The 22,070-nt window shown below is 50.2% G+C and overlaps 1 protein-coding gene across 6 annotated transcripts in view; it reads left to right on the forward strand.

Annotated features, from left to right (window-relative positions):
- The window catches only part of uraha (urate (5-hydroxyiso-) hydrolase a), a 113,844-nt gene that overhangs the window by 55,469 nt on the left and 36,305 nt on the right, over positions 1-22,070 (forward strand). Inside the window, exon 1 of one of the 6 annotated variants that reach the window (XM_072518025.1) lies at positions 12,870-13,000. The exons of 4 other annotated variants lie outside the window; for them this stretch is intronic. In XM_072518025.1, coding sequence (XP_072374126.1) covers positions 12,950-13,000 — 51 coding nt within the window. In that variant the 5' untranslated portion in view covers positions 12,870-12,949. Of the gene's footprint in view, positions 1-12,869; positions 13,024-22,070 lie in introns of those variants that run through there. One more of the 6 variants, XM_072518027.1, reaches the window with a different exon arrangement.

Consider the following 22,070-nt stretch of genomic DNA (forward strand, 5'->3'; position numbering starts at 1 on the left):
GTCCAATGTCTATTTTTGCCTCTATCTTATCTTTTATATATTAAAAAAACTCTTCCTATCTTCCTTTATATTACTAGCTAGCTTGCACTCATACTTCATCTTCTCCCCCATTACTGCTTGTTTAGTTGTCCTCTGCTCGCTTTTAAAGGCTTCCCAATTCTCTAGCTTCCCACTAATGCTTGCCACTTTGTATGCTTTTTCTTTAGCATTTATGCTGTCCTTGACATCCCTCGTCAGCCATGGATGCCTGGTCCTCCCCTTAGCATGTTCCCTCCTCCTTGGGATGAATTTCTGTGTGCCTCCCTAATAACCCTGCCATTGCCATTCCACTGTCTTCCCTGCTAGGCTCCTTTTCCAATCAACTCTGGCCAGCTCCTCCCTCGTCTTTGTAGTTATCCTTATTTAATTGTAATACCGTTACATCTTATTTAATTGTAATACCGTTATTTAATTAGGATACCATCTTATTTAATTGTAATACTGTTACATCTGACTTCAGCTTCTCCCTCTCAAACTGTAGGATAATAAATTCTATCATATTGTGGTCACTGCTCCCTAAGGGTTCCTTCACCTTAAGTTCTCTAATCAAGTCTGCCTCATTACACATCATCAAATCCAGAATTGCCTGTTCCCTGTAGGCTCTGTCGCAAGCTGCTCGAAAAAAACATCTCTTAGACATTCCACAAATTCCTTTTCTTGGGATCCACTACCAACCTGGGGCGTCATTCTCCGACCCCCCGCCGGGTCGGAGAATGGCCGTTGGCCGCCGTGAATCCCGCCCCCGCCCCCGCCGAAGTCTCCGCTCCCGGAGATTGGGCGGGGGCGGGAATCCGGCCGCGCTGGTTGGCGGGACCCCCCGCTGGATTCTCCGGCCCGGATGGGCCGAAGTCCCGCCCAGGAATTGCCTGTCCCGCCGGCGTAAATCAAACCTGGTATTTACCGGCGGGACCAGGCGGCGTGGGTGGGCTCCGGAGTCCTGGGGGGGGGGGCGCGGGGCGATCTGACCCCGGGGGGTGCCCCCACGGTGGCCTGGCCCGCGATCGGGGCCCACCGATTCGCGGGCGGGCCTGTGCCGTGGGGGCACTCTTTCCCTTCCGCCTCCGCCACGGCCTCCACCATGGCAGAGGCGGAAGAGACTCTCCCCACTGCGCATGCGCGGGAAACTGACAGCAGCCGCTGACGCTCCCGCGCATGCGCTGGGAAACTGCCTGCGGCCGCTGACGCTCCCGCGCATGCGCCGCATTTCCGCGCCAGCTGGCGGGGCAACAAACGCCATTTCCGCCAGCTGGCGGGGCGGAAATCCCTCCGGTGTCGGCCTAGCCCCTCAATGTTGGGGCTAGGCCGCCAAAGATGCGGAGACTTCCGCACCTTTGGGCCGGCGCGATGCCCGTCTGATTGGCGCCGGCTTTGGCGCCAGTCGGCGGGCATCCCGCCGTTGGGGGAGAATTTTGCCCCTGATTTTCCCAGTCCACCTGCATATTGAAATCCCCCATGATTATTGTAATATTGCCTTTTTCACATGCCTTATCTATCTCCTGATTTATTTTCTGCCCCACATCCTGACTACTGCTAGGAGGCCTGTACATAACTCCCAGCAGGGTCTTTTTACCTTTGCGATTCCTCAACTCTACCCACAGCGATTCTATGCCTTCTGATCCTCTATCACACCTTGCTATCGATTTAACTTCATTCCTTACTAGCAATGTAACCCCGCCCCCTTTGCCCATCTGCCTGTCCTTTCGACAGGACATATATCCTTGTATATTTAGATCCCAGCCCTGATCCCCTTGCAGCCACGTCTCTGTGATGCCCACAACATCGTACCGGCCAATTTCAATGTGCGCAACAAGCTTGTTTACCTTGTTCTGTACACTGCGCACATTTAGGTTCAACATCCTCAATCCTGCATTTGCCACCTCCCTTTTCACACTCTCCTCAGTCACTGTACCCTGTACTCTGGCCCTTTTTGATTTTTGACTATGGCTTCTCTGCCTTACACTTTCCCCCTTACTGCTTTTTGTTTCTGGACCCTTTTTACTTCCCTCCGACTTCCTGCATCAGTTCCCATCCCCCTGCCACATTAGTTTAAACCCTCCCCAACAGCATTAGCAAACACCCCCTTAGGACATTGGTTCCAGTCCTGCCCAGGTGCAGACCATCTGGTTTGTGCTGGTCCCACCTCCCCCAGAACTGGTTCCAATGCCCCAGGAGTTTGAATCCCTCCCTCTTGCACCATCTCTTGAGCCACGCATTCATCCCTTCTATCCTGACATTCCTACTCTGACTGGCTCGTGGCACTGGTAGCAATCCTGAGATTACTACCTTTTTGAGGTCCTACTTTTTAGTTTAACTTCTAACTCCCTGAATTCAGCCTGTAGGACCTCATCCCATTTTGTGCCTATATGCACCATGACAGCTGGCTGTTCACCCCCCCCCCCCCCCGTCCCTCCCCAGAATGTCTTGCAGCCGCTCCGAGACATCCTTGACCCTTGCATCAGGGAGGCAACATACCATCCTGGAGTCTCGATTGCGTCTGCAGAACCGCCTGTCTATACCCCTTACGATCGAGTCCCCTATCACTATTGCCCTGCCATTCTTCATCCTGCCCTCCTGCGCAGCAGAGACAGCCACGGTGCCATGAACCTGGCTGCTGCTACCTTCCTCTGGTGAGCCAACTCCCTCAACAGTATCCAAAGCGGTATACCTGTTTTACAGGGAGATGACCGCAGGAGACACCTGCACTACCTTCCTACTCTTGCTCTGTCTTTTGGTCACCCATTTTCTATCTCCCTCAGTAATTTTCACCTGCGGGGTGACCAACTCACTAAACATGCTATCCACAAAGTCCTCAGCATTGAGAATGTTCCAAAGTGAGTCCATCCGCAGCTCCAGAGCCGTCAAGCGGTCTAACAGGAGCTGCAGCTGGACACACCTCTTGCACGTGAAGGAGCCAGAGTCGGTGTCCCTGAGCTCCCACATTGCACACGAGGAGCATGACACGGGTCTGGGATCTCCTGCCATGTCTTAAACCTTAGGTAAACTTATACAACTACAATTCCAAAAAACAAAAGAAAATAAATAAATAAATAGACAATGAAAAGAAAAACTACTTAGCAGGGATAAAAAGCACCTCCTCCCCACCCAGCTTCGAATTCCCACCTAGCTTCAAATTCCCAAACTCACTCTTCGCTGTGCCTCACTCCTGGCTGTGTCTTCTCTGGCTCACTGGGAGCAGTCACTGAGTGGCTGCAGGGCATTCCGAACAGGTTGTGGTCCATGTCTGTACCAGTGATGCAGGCAAGGAGAGGGATGAGGTCATGAAAGCCAAACATAGGGAGCTGGGAGATAAATTAAAAGGCAGAACCTCAAAGGTAGTAATTTCAGATTTAACTCGCAGTGCCAGGAATAGGAGACTAGACCAGACGAATGTGTGACTGACCAGATGGCCTAGGAGGGAGGGCTTTGGATTCCTGAAGCATTGGACCGATTCTTGGGAAGGTGGGACCTATGCAAGCTGGACGGGTTGCACCCCAGCAGGACCGAGACCAATATCCTCAGAGATATTTTCCACTGCTGTTGGGGGGGATGAGTCTAAACTAGAGTGGCAGGGGAATGGGAACCTGAGCGGGGATGTAAAAGATGTAAAATAAAAGATGTGATGATAGGACACTTTGAAAATCAATTAATGAAAGGGAAACCATGTTTGACAAACCTACTGGGGCTTTTTGATGATGTAACTAATAGAATAGATAAGGGTGAACCAGTGGATGTGGTGTATTTAGATTTTCAGATAGCTTTTGATAAAGTCCCAGCAAAGAGATTGGGGTGCAAATCTAAAGCTCATGGGATTGAGGGTGATATACTAGCATGGATTGGGAATTAATTGGCTGACAGGAAAGAGTAGGAATAATTGGGTCTTTTTCAAAATAGCAGGCAGTGATTAGTGAGGTCCCACCGGGATCAGTACAATATACATCAATGATTTGAATGAGAGAACCAAATGTAATATTTCCAAGTTTGAAGAAGACACAAAAGTTAGTGGGAAGGGAAATGGTGAAGAAGATGTTAAGAGGCTTCAAGGTAAATTAGACCAGTTGAGTGAATGGGCAAATGCATAGCAGATGCAGTATAACATGGATAAATGTGAAGTTATCCACTTCAGAAGGAGAAACAGACTGGCAGAGTATTACTTAAATGGTGATAGATTGGGAAATGTTGGCATACAAAGGGACCAGGATGTCCTTGTGCACAAGTCATTGAAAACAAGCATGCAGGTGCAGCAAGCAGTTGGGAAAGCAGGTGCAGCAAGCAGTTAGGAAAGCAAATGGTATGTTGTCCTTCACTGCAGGAGGTTTTGAGTACAGAAGCCTTACTGCAGTGATACGGGGCCCACATGATAGAACATAGAACATAGAACATAGAACAATACAGCGCAGTACAGGCCCTTCGGCCCACGATGTTGCACCGAAACAAAAGCCATCTAACCTACACTATGCCATTATCATCCATATGTTTATCCAATAAACTTTTAAATGCCCTCAATGTTGGCGAGTTCACTACTGTAGCAGGTAGGGCATTCCACGGCCTCACTACTCTTTGCGTAAAGAACCTACCTCTGACCTCTGTCCTATATCTATTACCCCTCAGTTTAAAGTTATGTCCCCTCGTGCCAGCCATATCCATCCGCGGGAGAAGGCTCTCACTGTCCACCCTATCCAACCCCCTGATCATTTTGTATGCCTCTATTAAGTCTCCTCTTAACCTTCTTCTCTCCAACGAAAACAACCTCAAGTCCGTCAGCCTTTCCTCATAAGATTTTCCCTCCATACCAGGCAACATCCTGGTAAATCTCCTCTGCACCCGCTCCAAAGCCTCCACGTCCTTCCTATAATGCGGTGACCAGAACTGTACGCAATACTCCAAATGCGGCCGGACCAGAGTTCTGTACAGCTGCAACATGACCTCCCGACTCCGGAACTCAATCCCGCTACCAATAAAGGCCAACACTCCATAGGCCTTCTTCACAACCCTATCAACCTGGGTGGCAACTTTCAGGGATCTATGTACATGGACACCTAGATCCCTCTGCTCATCCACACTTTCAAGAACTTTACCATTAGCCAAATATTCCGCATTCCTGTTATTCCTTCCAAAGTGAATCACCTCACACTTCTCTACATTAAACTCCATTTGCCACCTCTCAGCCCAGCTCTGCAGCTTATCTATATCCCTCTGTAACCTGCTACATCCTTCCACACTATCGACAACACCACCGACTTTAGTATCGTCTGCAAATTTACTCACCCACCCTTCTGCGCCTTCCTCTAGGTCATTGATAAAAATGACAAACAGCAACAGCCCCAGAACAGATCCTTGTGGTACTCCACTTGTGACTGTACTCCATTCTGAACATTTCCCATCAACCACCACCCTCTGTCTTCTTTCAGCTAGCCAATTTCTGATCCACATCTCTAAATCACCCTCAATCCCCAGCCTCCGTATTTTTTGCAATAGCCTACCGTGGGGAACCTTATCAAACGCTTTGCTGAAATCCATATACACCACATCAACTGCTCTACCCTCGTCTACCTGTTCAGTCACCTTCTCAAAGAACTCAATAAGGTTTGTGAGGCATGACCTACCCTTCACAAAGCCATGCTGACTATCCCTGATCATATTATTCCTATCTAGATGATTATAAATCTTGTCCCTTATAATCCCCTCCAAGACTTTCCCCACTACAGACGTGAGGCTCACCGGTCTATAGTTGCCGGGGTTGTCTCTGCTCCCCTTTTTGAACAAAGGGACCACATTTGCTGTCCTCCAGTCCTCTGGCACTATTCCTGTAGCCAATGATGACATAAAAATCAAAGCCAAAGGTCCAGCAATCTCTTCCCTGGCCTCCCATAGAATCCTAGGATAAATCCCATCAGGTCCCGGGGACTTATCTATTTTCAGCCTGTCCAGAATTGCCAACACCTCTTCCCTACGTACCTCAATGCCATCTATTCTATTAGCCTGGGGCTCAGCATTCTCCTCCACAACATTATCTTTTTCTTGAGTGAACACTGACGAAAAATATTCATTTAGTATCTCGCCTATCTCTTCAGACTCCACACACAATTTCCCATCCCTGTCCTTGACTGGTCCTACTCTTTCCCTAGTCATTCGCTTATTCCTGACATACCTATAGAAAGCTTTTGGGTTTTCCTTGATCCTTCCTGCCAAATACTTCTCATGTCCCCTCCTTGCTCGTCTTAGCTCTCTCTTTAGATCCTTCCTCGCTACCTTGTAACTATCCATCGCCCCAACCGAAACTTCACACTTCATCTTCACATAGGCCTTCTTCTTCCTCTTAACAAGAGATTCCACTTCCTTGGTAAACCACGGTTCCCTCGCTCGACGCCTTCCTCCCTGTCTGACCGGTACATACTTATCAAGAACACGCAGTAGCTGATCCTTGAACAAGCCCCACTTATCCAGTGTGCCCAACACTTGCAGCCTACTTCTCCACCTTATCCCCCCCAAGTCACGTCTAATGGCATCATAATTGCCCTTCCCCCAGCTATAACTCTTGCCCTGCGGTGTATACTTATCCCTTTCCATCATTAACGTAAACGTCACCGAATTGTGGTCACTGTCCCCAAAGTGCTCTCCTACCTCCAAATCCAACACCTGGCCTGGTTCATTACCCAAAACCAAATCCAACGTGGCCTCGCCTCTTGTTGGCCTGTCAACATATTGTTTCAGGAAACCCTCCTGCACACAGTGTACAAAAAACGACCCATCTATTGTACTCGAACTATATCTTTTCCAGTCAATATTTGGAAAGTTAAAGTCTCCCATAATAACTACCCTGTTACTTTCGCTCATATCCAGAATCATCTTCGCCATCCTTTCCTCTACATCCCTAGAACTATTAGGAGGCCTATAAAAAACTCCCAACAGGGTGACCTCTCCTTTCCTGTTTCTAACTTCAGCCAATACTACCTCGGAAGAAGAGTCCCCATCTAGCATCCTCTCCGCCACCGTAATACTGCTCTTGACTAGCAGCGCCACACCTCCCCCTCTTTTGCCTCCTTCTCTGAGCTTACTAAAACACCTAAACCCCGGAACCTGCAACATCCATTCCTGTCCCTGCTCTATCCATGTCTCCGAAATGGCCACAACATCGAAGTCCCAGGTACCAACCCACGCTGCCAGTTCCCCTACCTTGTTTCGTATACTCCTGGCATTGAAGTAGACACACTTCAAACCACCTACCTGAACGCTGGCCCCCTCCTGCGACGTCAAATCTGTGCTCCTGACCTCTATACTCTCATTCCCCCTTACCCTAAAACTACAATCCAGGTTCCCATGCCCCTGCTGCATTAGTTTAAACCCCCCCAAAGAGCACTAACAAATCTCCCCCCCAGGATATTTGTGCCCCTCAGGTTCAGATGTAGACCATCCTGTCTGTAGAGGTCCCACCTTCCCCAGAAAGAGCCCCAGTTATCCAAAAAGCTGAAACCCTCCCGCCTGCACCATCCCTGTAGCCACGTGTTTAAATGCTCTCTCTCCCTATTCCTCATCTCACTATCACGTGGCACGGGCAACAACCCAGAGATAACAACTCTGTTTGTTCTAGTTCTGAGCTTCCATCCTAGCTCCCTGAAAGCCTGCCTGACATCCTTGTCCCCTTTCCTACCTATGTCGTTGGTGCCAATGTGGACCACGACTTGGGGCTGCTCCCCCTCCCCCCTAAGGACCCGGAAAACACGATCCGAGACATCACGTACCCTTGCACCTGGGAGGCAACATACCAAACGTGAGTCTCTCACGCTCCCACAAAATCTCCTATCTGTGCCCCTGACTATAGAGTCCCCAATTACTAATGCTCTGCTCCTCTCCCCCCTTCCCTTCTGAGCAACAGGGACAGACTCCGTGCCAGAGGCCCGTACCCCATGGCTTACCCCTGGTAAGTCGTCCCCCCCACAAGTATCCAAAGCGGTATACTTGTTTCTCAGGGGAACGACCGCAGGGGATCCCTGCACTGACTGTTTTTTCCCAGTCCCTCTTACAGTTACCCACCTATCTCCAATCTTTGGTGTAACTAATTCCCTGAAGCTGCTATCTATGACCCCTTCTGCCTCCCGAATGATCCGAAGTTCTTCCAACTCCAGCTCCAGTTCCCTAACTCGGTCTTGGAGGAGCTGGAGATGGCAGCACTTCCTGCAGGTAAAATCAGCAGGGACACTAACTGCATCCCTCACCTCAAACATCCTGCAGGAGGAACATTGCACTCCCTTCCCTGCCATTCCTCTAACTTTCTACCAAGATCTGGCTAACAACTAAATTAAATTTTTATCAAAAATAATAATAATATAATAAAAATATGGTACTTACCTCAGACCAATGGGTTTTATTATTAGGTTAGAGGAGGAGGGCGGGTGGGAGACACTACACGTGTAGTGTCTCGGGTTTCCTCTCCACCAGAATTTATTGGGAGGGTCTTCCCAGAGGTCCGCGGGTCGACTTCCTGTTCCCGCCTAAAAAACTAATTCAAAAAAAAAAAAAGAAAAATTCTCAGCTCCTGCTGAAATTGACCAACCAGCCAGCTCCACTCCCGCCGAAATCGACTGGCCTGCCCCTGCAAAGAGAAGTGCTTTTAAAGGTTGACTTACCTCCCAGCAACCTCCTTCCGCAATGCTCCCGCTGAAACTGACTAACCAGCTGCTCTCACGCCGCCGAAATCGACTGGCCTGCCCCTGCAAAGAGAAGTGCTTTTAAAGGTTGACTTACCTCCCAGCAACCTCCTTCCGCAATGCTCCCGCTGAAACTGACTAACCAGCTGCTCTCTCGCCGCCGAAATCGACTGGCCTGCCCCTGCAAAGAGAAGTGCTTTTAAAGGTTGACTTACCTCCCAGCAACCTCCTTCCGCAATGCTCCCGCTGAAACTGACTAACCAGCTGCTCTCACGCCGCCAAAATCGACTGGCCTGCCCCTGCAAAGAGAAGTGCTTTTAAAGGTTGACTTACCTCCCAGCAACCTCCTTCCGCAATGCTCCCGCTGAAACTGACTAACCAGCTGCTCTCACGCCGCCGAAATCGACTGGCCTGCCCCTGCAAGGAGAAGCGCTTTTAAAGGTTGACTTACCTCCCAGCAACCTCCTTCCGCAATGCTCCCGCTGAAACTGACTAACCAGCTGCTCTCTCGCCGCCGAAATCGACTGGCCTGCCCCTGCAAAGAGAAGTGCTTTTAAAGGTTGACTTACCTCCCAGCAACCTCCTTCCGCAATGCTCCCGCTGAAATTGACTAACCAGCTGCTCTCTCGCCGCCGAAATCGACTGGCCTGCCCCTGCAAAGAGAAGTGCTTTTAAAGGTTGACTTACCTCCCAGCACCCTCCTTCCGCAATGCTCCCGCTGAAACTGACTAACCAGCTGCTCTCACGCCGCCGAAATCGACATCGCCGAAATGATGGTGGCGAGAATGATCAGGGGTGGAGGATAGGTGTGGGCTGTGCATGGGGAGTGGCGCGAAGCACATCCACATGTTCTGGCCATGTCAGAGACTAAGGGGGTTCTGGCAGGGGTGAGACCACACTTGAAGTATTGTGTGCACTTTTGGACCCCTTATTTAAATGGGAGTGTCGATGGAGGAAGTGCAGCAAAGGTTCATCAGACTGAATCCTGGGACGGCAGGATTGATGAATGAGGAGAGATTGGATCGACTGGGTGTCATTCATTGGAATTTAGGAGAATGTGAGGGGATCTAATTGAAACATAGAATTCTGACAGAACTGTACAGACTAGATGTAGGGATATTGTTTGCTTTGGCTGGAAAGTCTTGAACAAGGGGTCACAGTCTCAAGATAGAGGGTATGCCATTTAGGACGAGATGAGGAGAAACATCTTCACCCAGAGGGTGGTTGGAAAAGTGTTGGAATTAATTATTAAAGAAGTAATATGTAGCCATCTGTGATGGCCACCTGCAAAGGACCATGGGAATTATGGCCAACCCAGGACTTAGACAGATACAGAGCTTCTGTGTATTTGAAACGCAGGTAGCTAGACCTGATTGAAACCCCCGCTCATTTGCATTTTAATGGCCCGTTCCCCAGAACAATAGGACTCCAATCAAGAAACCACAGACTGATCGGCGCCACTCCCTTTACTCAGAGAGCCCAACTGCCAAGGTCAATGACTGCTAAGGACCCGCCCAGCCACCAAGGCACCCGCCCTTTGTTGGCCGAAATCGAAGGCAGTGATCAGAGCCCTGTCGAGCTATTGGGTCCAAGATCAAGAACCGCCCCAAAGAGCACAAAATCCCAGAGGGATAAAAGGGGACACAGCCATGTGTTCTGCCTCTTTTGGACTCGGCTTGTGCCAGCCTCTTTTGGGATCGGCCTGTGCGCACACCAATCGCAGCACAACGACCAGCAACCCAAGTTCAAGACCAACGATCGCCACCTGGCGGATGAGCCCAGCAGAGACAGAGCCACTTCTTCTAACCAGACATGTGAGATCAAGATAAAGGCCTTATCCATCTGCACAGTACTGGTCACCCTGAAGTTAAGTATAGGTTTTTGTAGCTGGTAGGTGTAGTTTAACTCGTAGTAGATATTGTGTTTGCATGTCGAAGTAATCCTTGTGTGTGTAAATAAACCATCTTTTGAACTGACTAACTGGTTATGTGGTCATTTGACCAATATAAGGGAAAGACTTGTGGTTCACCGAGATAAATAGAAATACCCACAGTATTGGCGACGCTGTTGGGACATAACATCATATTGGCGACTTTAAAGAGCAACCAATAGCACATTTGAAAAATTATAATTCAATGATGCAGAGTCAACATGGCTTCATGAAAGGGAAATCACGCCTGACTAATTTATTAGAGTTTTTCAAGGAGGTCTCAACCAAAGTGAATAGAGGGGAACCAGTAGATGTGTTGTATTTGGACTCCCAGAAGGTGTTCGACAAGGGATCTCACAAAAGGTTAAGTCATAAGATAAGAGCCCATGGTGTTGGAGGTAGTATATTGTCATGGATAGATAATGAGCTAATGGGCAGGAAACAGAGAGTGGGGATTAGGGGTTCTTTTTCAGGTTGAAGACCTGTAACCACAGGGATCAGTGCTGGGACCGCAAATATAGATTAATAACTTGGAGGATGGAAGCAAATATACTGTAGCCAAATTTGCAAACAACACAATAATAGGTGGAAAGACAAGTTGCGAGAGGGATACTAACAGTTTACAAAGAGATACTGATAGGTTAAGTAAGTGGGCAAAAGTTTGGCAAATGGAATAAAATGTGGGAAAATGTGACGTTCATTTTGGAAGGGAGAGCAAAAGAACAAAGTATTTAAATGAAGAAAAACTGCAGAAAGCTGCAACACAAAGGGACTTGGGGGTGGGGGGGAGGTATTTGTGCATGAAATACAGAAAGCTAGCACACAGGTGCAGCAGGTAAGCAGGAAGGCTAATGGAATATTGGCCCTTATTTCAAGGGGGTTGGAGTATAAGAGTCGGGAAGTCTTGCTGCAACTGTACAAGGTGCTAGTGAGACCACATCTGGAGCACTGTGAGCAGTTTTGGTCGCCTCATTTTAAGGAAAGACATTCTCCGGTCATTGTGATCCACTTTTCCTGCTGGCAGCGCACTCCTGCTCGTGGGTTTCCTGGTGGTGTGGGGTGGCTGCCATTGGAAATCTCACTGACAAGCAGGGGTCTCTGGTGGGGTCTCTGATTATGGGGAGGTCTTTAATATAAGGGGTTTCCTCGGGCGCATGGTGGCACAGTGGTTAGCACTGCTGTCTCACGGCGCTGAGGGTCCGGGTTCGATCCCAGCCCTGGGTCACTGTTATTGTGGAGTTTGCACATTCTCCCCGTATCTGCTTGGGTCTCACTCCACAACCCAAAGATGTGCTGGTTAGGCGGATTGGCCACGATAAATTGCCCCTTAATTGGAAAAAAAAGAATTGGGTACTCTAAATTTATTATTTTAAATAAGGGGTTTTCTGATAAGGGAGGCCTCTGTTGTCGGGATCTCTATGTGGGTCCTCTGGTGGGGGTCACTGGTGGGAGGGTCTGGTGGGGGCTGTTGGGGGTGGGGTCACCCTCATGCATACGTAGGTGTTCTGTGGGGGTGGGGTGGGGGGGGGGGGGTCTCAGGCCGCCTGCTCAAAATGGTGGCCCAATAACGGGATTCACGATGGAATCCCTTGTCATCCCCACCATGCATACATTTGTATGGCTGGGGAGAGCAAATTGCTGACAGCGCCAGTGCAAACGAGAATATAGTCACCCAAATGGAAAATCCAGCCCCTGATCTTTCACTTGCCTGCCAAATTATTGCATTATTTCAACATCTTGTCCACATCTGTGGAACATATTTCATATGTTTGCTACACAATTATCAGAATAAAAGTAACAGTTCTGCTTAGTGCTGTTTGCCTTTTGTACAATCCACATTTCCTCCTATTGAATATAACTGCCCACAAAATGTCCTCCAAATTGAACCTTTTCTTAACCGGAGGACTTAATACTCATGAATGTTTCTCTATTTGACCCCTGCATACAGCTGAATCTGCAGTGTGCTCACTGCTGGCATAGGTTCACCGAGCAACCCGGACTCACCCTACCCTCACCAACACCCACCCACTGTCACAAAACCTCATCCTATTGGTAATGATCTTTCACTGTCCACTTTGTGAAAAATAAATATTAACTAGGTTTATCTGCTCACTGAAAATGCCAGATACAGTATGTTGCTAATGTGAAGGATTGGGCAAGGACATGGGTATTGACAAAAGCTGCCATTGTGAAAAAGGCAAACATTTTGGATTTGAACAGGAACAGTCTCAAGGCCATAACAAAAGTAAAATCCTAAAACGCTGAAATTACTCTCTTTCAAGTCCAATCTGCTGCTTGAGAGCACAGCACATATCTCAGAGGGACATTTGGTTAAATGATTACCCAGCGCCTTCAGCACATTCAGGATCATCTCTACATAAGAAAGGTGGGATGCTGAGATCTACAAAGGTACAAAAGGTGGTGGTAGTGATAGGAATTCTGTAGTTGGATCTTTGGAAAGGTTTAATGACTTGCCGTGGTATGGATTTCTGAAAACACGCGTTTGCTACACCTACAGTAAATGGTTACATACCTGGTTGAAAATGTTGTCACATCTTAAATGTTTGGAAAGTAACCTTTGGTCAAATCTTCTTTATTGGACTAAACGTTCTGCTAACTCTTTTCTAGTGATTAGTATAATCATTTTTTTAGGATTATGATAGTAAGAAATGCCACTCAATGGGGGTGATTTCCAGCCTGCCTTTGCCATGAGGCAGAAACACAGCGGAAAATACAGAGAATCAGGCGGGAAACGTGACTCCCTCCGGAGTGATCGTGTTTGCTGATTTCCCTGCCCCTTGAAGGTGACGTCACGAGGTTCACGCCCTGATGCACGATCAATTGCACAAAGACTAAAGTTGGGTACAACTGTGGTTTTATTACAGTCAGATGTGTGGCCTCCTGCTGCAGCTGGCGAAATGGCAGGGCACTGGAGGTCATAGATATTTATACAGTTCTCCATGGGCGGAGCCAGCCGGCAGGAGCTATCGGCGAACCTGTAGTGCAGGTCCTACCTTACATCTCCTATTACAGTGGTTCACCACATTCACCCCCTGTTAAAAATGAGTCCGGCGGGGGTGACGTGAAACTGTATACAATTAGTGCAATTATGTACAGTGGTAGGGAAAGAAATGTCCATGTTGACGGTTCGGAGTCCGTCAAAGGTTCAGCCGGTCTGGTGCTTTGGTGTTCCGTTGGGAGCGGCGTAACGGTGGCGTGAAGTCTGTGCTGGCGGTGGTGGAGGTGGCAGCGATGGTGGCAGTGCTGATGCTGGCCAGTCATCGGGGAACTCCGGGAGCATGCCGAGGTCCTCTTTGTCCTCTTCTGCGGAAAAGGGGAGGGGGGGTGGTCTGGTGGGGTAAATATTGGCGGCGCGGTGGGAGATGGGGGGGGGGGGGGTGCATTGGTGGGGGTGTGTGTTGGGGTGGAACCTGACGGTGCCAGGTCCCTGAGTGAGACAGTATCTTGGCGGCCGTCGTGGAACTCAACATAGGCATATTGAGGGTTGGCGTGGAGCAGGTGAACCCTATCCACCAACGGGTCCGCCTTGTGGAGTCGGACGTGCCTACGGAGAAGCACCGGTCCTGGAGCAGCGAGCCAAGTCAGGAGTGACACCCCGGATGTGGACTTCCTGGGGAAGGTAAAAACACGTCCATGGGGTGTGTTATTAGTGGCGGTGCACAATAGTGACCGGATGGAGTGTCGAGCGTCAGGAAGGACATTCCGCCAGCGAGAGGCTGGGAGGTTCCTGGACTGTAGGGCCAGCTGGACGGCCCTCCAAACCGTCCCATTCTCCCGTTCTACTTGCCCGTTTCCCCGGGGGTTGTAGCTGGTCATCCTGCTGGAGGCTAAACCCCTGCTGAGCAGGAACTGACGCAGCTCATCGCTCATGAATGAGGATCCCCTGTCACTGTGGATGTAGGCGGGGAAACCGAACAGAGCAAAGATGGTGCTGAGGGCCTTGATGACGGTGGCAGACATCATATTGGGGCATGGGAGGGCGATGGGGAATCTGGAGTACTCATCGACCACACTGAGAATGTACGTGTTACAGTCAGTGGAGGAGAGGGGCCCTTTGAAATCCACGCTGAGGCGTTCAAAGGGGCGGGAAGCCTTCACCAGGCGCGCACGGTCTGGTCAGTAGAAGTGCGGCTTGCACTCCACACAGACCTGTCAGTCCCTGGTGACTGTCCTTATTTCCTCGACGGAGAGGGCAGATTGTGAGCTTTGACCAGATGGTACAATCGAGTGATCCCCGGGTGACAAAGGCTGTCGTGTAGGGCCCGGAGTTGGTCCACTTGTGCGCTGGCACATGTACCTCGGGAGAGGGCGTCTGGGGACTCGTTGAATTTACCGGGGCGATACAAGTTCTCATAATTATTGGTGGAGAGCTCGATTCTCCACCGCAAGATTTTATCATTTTTGATCTTGCCCCGCTGTGTGTTATTGAACATGAAGGCTACCGACCGTTGGTCCGTAAGGAGAGTGAATATCTTACCGGCCAGGTAATGCCTCCAATGCCGGACAACTTCAACGATAGCTTGGGTCTCCTTCTCGACGGATGAGTGTCGAATTTCAGAGACATGAAGGGTGCAGGAAAAGAATGCCACGGGTCTGCCTGCCTGGTTTAGAGTGGCGGCAAGGGCGACATCTGAAGCGTCGCTTTCTACTTGGAAAGGCAGTGACTCGTCCACTGTGCGCATTCCAGCCTTGGCGATGTCTGCTCTGATGCGGGCGAAAGCATGTTGTGCCTCGGCCGCAAGGGGGAATTGGGTGGACTGAATGAGTGGGTGGGCCTTGTCCGCATAGTTTGGGTCCCACTGAGCGTAGTAGGAAAAGAACCCCAGGCAGCGTTTGAGGGCCTTGGGGCAGTGGGGGGAGGGGAAGTTCCATGAGGGGACGCATGCGCTCGGGGTCGGGCCCGAGAAGTCCGTTTTGGACTACATAGCCGAGAATGGCGAACCGGGTTGTGCTGAACACACACTTCTCTTTGTTGTAGGTCAGGTTGAGAAGAGTGACAGTGCGGAGGAATTTATCGAGGTTGGCATCGTGGTCCTGCTGGTCATGGCCGCAGATGGTGACATTATCTAAGTACGGAAAGGTGGCCCGCAAACTGTACTGGTCGACCATTCGGTCCATCTCTCTTTGGAAGACCGAGACCCCATTTGTGACACCGAATGGGACCCTAAGGAAGTGGTAGAGGCGACCGTCCACCTCGAAGGCAGTGTATGGCCGGTCCAACTTCCGGATGAGGAGATGGTGGTAGGTGGATTTCAGGTCAATTGTTGAGAAGACCCGGTACTGTGCAATCTGATTGACCATACCAGATATGCGTGGGAGTGGGTACGCATCGAGCTGCGTGTACCGATTGATGGTCTGCCTGTAGTCCACGACCACCCTGTGTTTCTCCCCAGTTTTAACCACTACCACTTGGGCTCTCCAGGGGCTGTTGCTGGCCTCGATAATACCCTCCTTCAGCAGCCGCTGGTCTTCGGACCTGGTGAAGGTCTTGTCCTGGGTGCTGTACCGTCTGCTCCTAGTGGCAACGGGCTTGCAATCCACAGTTAGTTGGCAAAAGTGAGCGGGGATCGACCTTGAGGGTCGCGAGGCCGCAAACAGTAAGGAGGGGTAAGGGCCCGCCGAATTTGAGGGTGAGGCTCTGGAGATTGCACTGGAAGTCCAGGCCCAGCAGGAGTGCAGCGCAGAGATTAGGAAGGACATAGAGGCGGAAGTTATTAAATTCTACGCCCTGGATCGTGAGGGTGACTGTACAAAAACCTCGGATCGGGACGGAGTGGGATCCGGAGGCTAGGGAGATCCTTTGATTGGCAGGGTGGACCGCGGCGGAGCAGCACCTTACCGTATCTGGGTGAACGAAACTTTCGGTGCTCCCTGAGTCCAGCAGGCACGAGGTCGCGTGGCCGTTGATTTTAACCGTCATCGACGCGGTGGCCAGGTTGTGCGGGCGAGTTTGGTCCAGCGTCATCAAAGCGAGCTGCGGTAGCCATCGGATGCTTTGGGTGGTGAGCGTGTGCGGTTCCGATGTCGGGATGTCCGGGGTGTAGCCACCTAAATTGGCCAGCTCCCGATTTAAAATGGCGAACGGCAAAGGCTGATGGGAAAGTCAGCCAACAGAGACCGAAACCAGCAGCTGCAGGTTTGCTGTGTATTTACCTCTGCAAAGGCCAGACAACATCGATACCAGCGACCATCAGCATAACAGTGTAGCAGCCATCTGCATACTGATGAGCAATCCCCGGGAACAATAAGTAACATTTCGGACACACAAAGCAAAGCCAGACTCCTCGGCGCCAGCTGGAGCCAACACAAAGGAGGTGAACGTGCACCTCAAGACCGCCCATCGATCAGGGAACCGCTCCAGTATTGGAGAAATCGAACCAAACGATTGGGACAAAGTCCAATCACTTGGGACCAGGTACAGGGTCCGCCCCAAAAGGCGGGAAGCCCCTGGGGACTATAAGGGTTAAGCCCCAAGTTCAAATCGCTCGCTTCAGCCCTCTTCACCTCTTCGTCCTGCCCGGGTCACCCAGCAACACGAACCAACATTGACCGTGACCGGTGCAGTGACCACCGAACAAAGTAAGTCTTAATTCAATGCTCACTATGAGATAGGCGCTCCTAGCTACCAATCCGTACCAACTTCGAATCCCGCAGACTCAGAACCCGAATGAAAGGCCATTTGTTCCCCTGACCTGGTGAGCCAGTCCGAAGTTAAGTATAGGCCTGTTAGTTGTAGAAGTAGCTTAGACGTAGAATTTGTGCATTGGTAGCGATATACTGTGTACAATAAATGTGCTTTGATTTGAATCTTACTAATCGGTGTACTGGGTTATTGATCATTACTCGGACTTGAACCTCGTGGCGGTATCGTAAAGATACCTGGCGACTCGAGAGCAAAGGTAATAAAACAGAGCAATTCAACCAACCGGAAAGTTAGCAACAGGGGACCCTGTGGGGGACAAGATGGCGGCGCCCATGGTGCGCTCATTGCGGGGTCGGGACAAGAAGGCGGCGCCCATGGTGCGCACATTGCGGGGTCGGGACAAGATGGCGGCGCCCATTGGTCGCACATGGACCCGGGAGGAGAATATGGCGGCTCCCATTGTGCGTCTGGCGTGGGGGAGAGGGCGATAGCGGGCGCGATCACAGTGATTGGGCGGGCCTGGCACACAGCCACGAAGTGGCCCTTTTTACTGCAGGCTTTACACACGGCAGTGCGGGCCGGGCAGTGTTGGCGGGGGTGCTTCTGCTGACCACAGAAGTAGCAGCGGGGACCCCCGGGGTGCGCGGATTGGCGTGCGGCGCAGGCGTATTGTGAAGGCAGGGCCCCGGCTGAGGAGGTCATCGGCGGTATCTGGGAGGGGTAGAAGGGTGGGCAGCGCGGCGGGAGAGGTACGATTGTACGTTACGGGATGCAACCGTCATGGAGAGCGCCAAGGTTTTCGTCTCCGCCAGTTCGAGCGTGGCCCCTTCCAGCAATCGTTCTCGGATGCGGTCCGACGCAATCCTCATCACGAAGGCATCGCGCATGAGGAGATTCGAGTGTTCGGCGGCCGTGACGGCTTGACAGTTACAGTCCCGGACGAGTGGAATTAGGGCCCGCCAGAAGTCTTCGATGGACTCACCAGGTAGTTGTGAGCGGGTGGCAAGTACATGCCTGGCGAAGAGCGTGTTCGTCTTCTGCGCGTAGTGTTCTTTGAGGAGTTCCATTGCTTTTGTGTAATTCGTGGCGTCTTGGATCAATGGGAACACGCTGGAGCTCAGTCTGGAGTACAGGACGTTTATCTTCTGAGCCTCCGTTGGCGCGGGGTCTGCCGCGTTGATGTAGGCCTCGAAACATGCTAGCCAGTGAGTAAAGTCTTTCCTGGCATCGGGCGAGTGCGGATCCAGCTGCAGGCGATCGGGCTTAATTCGGATATCCATTCTGTGGAAAATCTGACTGTAATAAATTGATGCACGATCAATTGTACAAAGACTAAAATTGGGTACAACTGTGGCTTTATTACAGTCAGATGTGTGGCCTCCTGCTGCAGCTGGCGAAATGGCAGGGCACTGGAGGTCAGACATATTTATACAGTTCTCCGTGGGCGGAGCCAGCCGGCAGGAGCTACCGGCGAACCTGTAGTGCAGGTCCTACCTTACATCTCCTATTACAGTGGTTCACCACACTGACCACAAAGGACAAGGATCTCACTCTAATGGATTTGGTTTAATTTAAATACCATTTCCACCCCGCCCCCCCCCCTCACTGAATATGCAAACCTCACTCACCTGATGCAATGTGGGCAAGGTTTACAATAGCTTTTTAAAAAAGATTCTGTCGAGGGGATTCCTCTGAGTATAGCCCCCCCCCCCCCCCCGAGGGCATTGGGTCATGCCCTGGCAGTGCCAATCTGGCAGTGCCAACGTGTACCAGGGGGTGGACCCTTGTGGGAGCCCCATTTGGGGGTGGGGTGTTCCAGTTATGTGTGGTGAGGAAGGGGTGTGGGCACTTGCAGGCACAAGGGGAACTTGGGGGGGGGGGGGGGGGGCTGAAACACTGGTGATAGTTCCACAGTGGTGGGTGGGGAGGAAAGCCCCCGATAGTTTTCTTGGGTGGGGGGGAGGCATGAGTTTCACTTCAGTGCTGATCCGTGTCCCTTTACAGATAGCGCCTTGACCTCTGTGGAGCCAGGTGTCAGCTCTATCAGCCCCCGCTCCATCAGAGCGATGGTGTCAACCACACCAACTCATTTTTTCTCTCGAGGCTCCGAGCTGGAGGGAAAACTGGTCTGTGCAGCTGAAGAGCTACACACTATGGTAAAATTCCACCCAATATCTTCAACACCCTTCACCTCACCCTATAAACCATGTTGCAGACACAAATCTGCTCCCTCCTTTTTGCTCGGGGCAGCAGGTTGTAACCACCTCTCATCACTGGCTTGGAAACATGGCAGAAACTGGCGAGAAAAGTGAGTTTTAACCCAAAACCTCAAGCCACTCCATTTTGCATTTATCAAAGGCAGACACAATCTTTGATAATCAACATTTTTAAATCAAGGAATATATTTTTATTTGCACTTCAGTATTCATGAAACTTAAATTAAGAAAAAGGATTTTGTGGCTTGATTAGCTCAAGTAAATGGAAATAAAGATGCCTTGTCCCAAGGCAACTTTCCTCAGCAAAGTGTTCCCTGATAAATTTACCTCACACATGTACCTTAAAGAGTGGCCTAAGTTTAATCGATTAAATTCTGGCCTCCTGACACTCGTGCAGTAACAACCACAGCAGAAACTAATGGAAATGAATCATCTGTCAACATCCAAAAAGAGAAATGACAAGTTAATATTTTGATAGTTAATTCTCTTGTCGGTATCTGAAAAATCAGGTAAATGGTTTGGGTTAAATTCTGTCACATTCCTAAAGACAGGTTAAAGTTTAGAACATAGCCCCTCATTTTGTCATTGAACCTCTGTCTCTCCACCCACCTCCTCCTTTAAACACCGTTACAGAGACCTGGTCAGCTCTCAACAGTGGCTAAGAGACTGGACCAGGTGCCATAACTTTTTTAAGTTGTAATGCAGTGCAGAATGATCAATTTGTTCCAGGAGTGGTAATATCAGACATCGGGCTTGATTATTTATTTATTTTTTGTAAAAATATTTTTTTTCTCCTCCTTTTTCACAATTTCACCCACCATCAATAAACAATAATCAGTAACGAATATAATGTCAATCCCCATATCAATAACAACGATCCCATCCTCCCACAAAACCCCAAACACTAGCCCACATGTTAACATAAACAAATGACAAAAAGGAACCAGGAAAGAATTCCAACAGGTCCTCCCGCCATGCCAGGGCACAGGGTGGCGAGGTTGTTCTCCATCCCATCAGGATCCGCCTTCGGGCGATCAACGAGGCGAAGGCTACAACATCTGCCTCCGTGCCCATTTCCAACCCCGACTGGTCTGACAGCCTGAATATGGCCTCCCAAAGGCCCGGGTCCAGTTACACGTGCAGCACTTTAGAGATTACCCTAAAACCTCCTTCCAGTAATCCTCCAACTTTGGACAGGACCAAAACATATCCCCCGCCGCCGCAACATTCAAACACATCTTCTACCCCTTCAAAGAATCGGCTCATCCTCGCCCTTGTGAGGTGTGCTCTATATACTACCTTCAGCTGTATCAGCCCCAACCTTGCGCACGAGGTGGAGGCGTTCACTCTCCGGAGCACCTCACACCAGAACCAGAACCCCTCCTCCATACCCTCTCCCAACTCTTCCTCCCATTTTGCTTTGATCCCTTCCAGTGGTGCCTTCTCCTCTTCCAAAATAGCTCCGTAAGCCGCCGGCACTACCCCCTTCTCCAGTTCCCCTGTCGTCAGCACCTCCTGCAGCAATGTGGAGGCCGGCACCACCGGGAAGTTCTGTATCTCCTTTCTGGCAAAATCCCGAACCTACATGTATCTAAACACTTCCCCTTGCTCCAGCCCATGCATCTCTTCCAGCTCCTTCAATCCTGCAAACCGGCCCCCAACAAATAAATCTTTTAGTGTCTTACTCCCCTTCTCCTCCTATTTCCGAAAATTTCCATCCCACTTCCCTGGCTCAAATCTGTGGTTCCCCCGAATCGGCATTTTCCTTGACCCTGCCCACAAACCGAAGTGTTGGCAAAACGGCCTCCAAATTCTCAATGAAGCTATTATACCGGACTCCCTGAGTATTTCCCTGGGGCCATCGGGAGCGGCGCTGTTGCTAGTGCCTTCAAACCCGACCCCCTGCACAAATGCTCCTCCATTGTGACCCACTGGGAATCAACCCCTCTGACCCAGCTCCACACCTTCTCCACATTCGCCGCCCAGTAGTAATATATCAGATTCGGAAGACCCACCACCCCTGCCTGACTTCCCCTCTGTAGCAGCACCTTTGTAACTCTTGCCACTTTCCCTCCCCATATTGTTGCTCTGTTTCTCTGGTTATAAATATGGCGGTCAATATGGTCGCCTTCCTTAATCCTAATTATGTTTATGTCTTAAGGTCGCCAGGTATCTTTCGATACCGCCACAAGGTTCAAACCCGAATATTGATCAAAGAGCCAATACACCAGTTAGTTAGTTCAAAGTCAATACTATTTATTTACACACACAGTAATATCTACTCATGCACAAAGTACTACAAACTAAACTCTAACGCTAATGCCTATACTTAGCTTCGGGTGCCCACTCAGTCAGAGGAACAATGGGCGTTGTTCGGATCTGAGGTTGTTGGTTTCGAAATGGTACAGGAGAACAGCTAATGTCGTCTGTCTGGTAGCGAGCGTTGACCTTGGACTTACTTGCTTCTGATGCAGCTGGTGGATAGGTCTCTCCGCTTTGAGAGCCAAGTCCAACAGAGCAATTCTCTCTTGGGGGTTTCTTCTTATACCCGAAGGGGCTTTGCGCGCTTTTAGGCC

Source organism: Scyliorhinus torazame, chromosome 10 (genome assembly GCF_047496885.1).
Source record: "Scyliorhinus torazame isolate Kashiwa2021f chromosome 10, sScyTor2.1, whole genome shotgun sequence".
In the NCBI taxonomy this organism is placed as follows: Eukaryota; Metazoa; Chordata; class Chondrichthyes; order Carcharhiniformes; family Scyliorhinidae; genus Scyliorhinus; species Scyliorhinus torazame.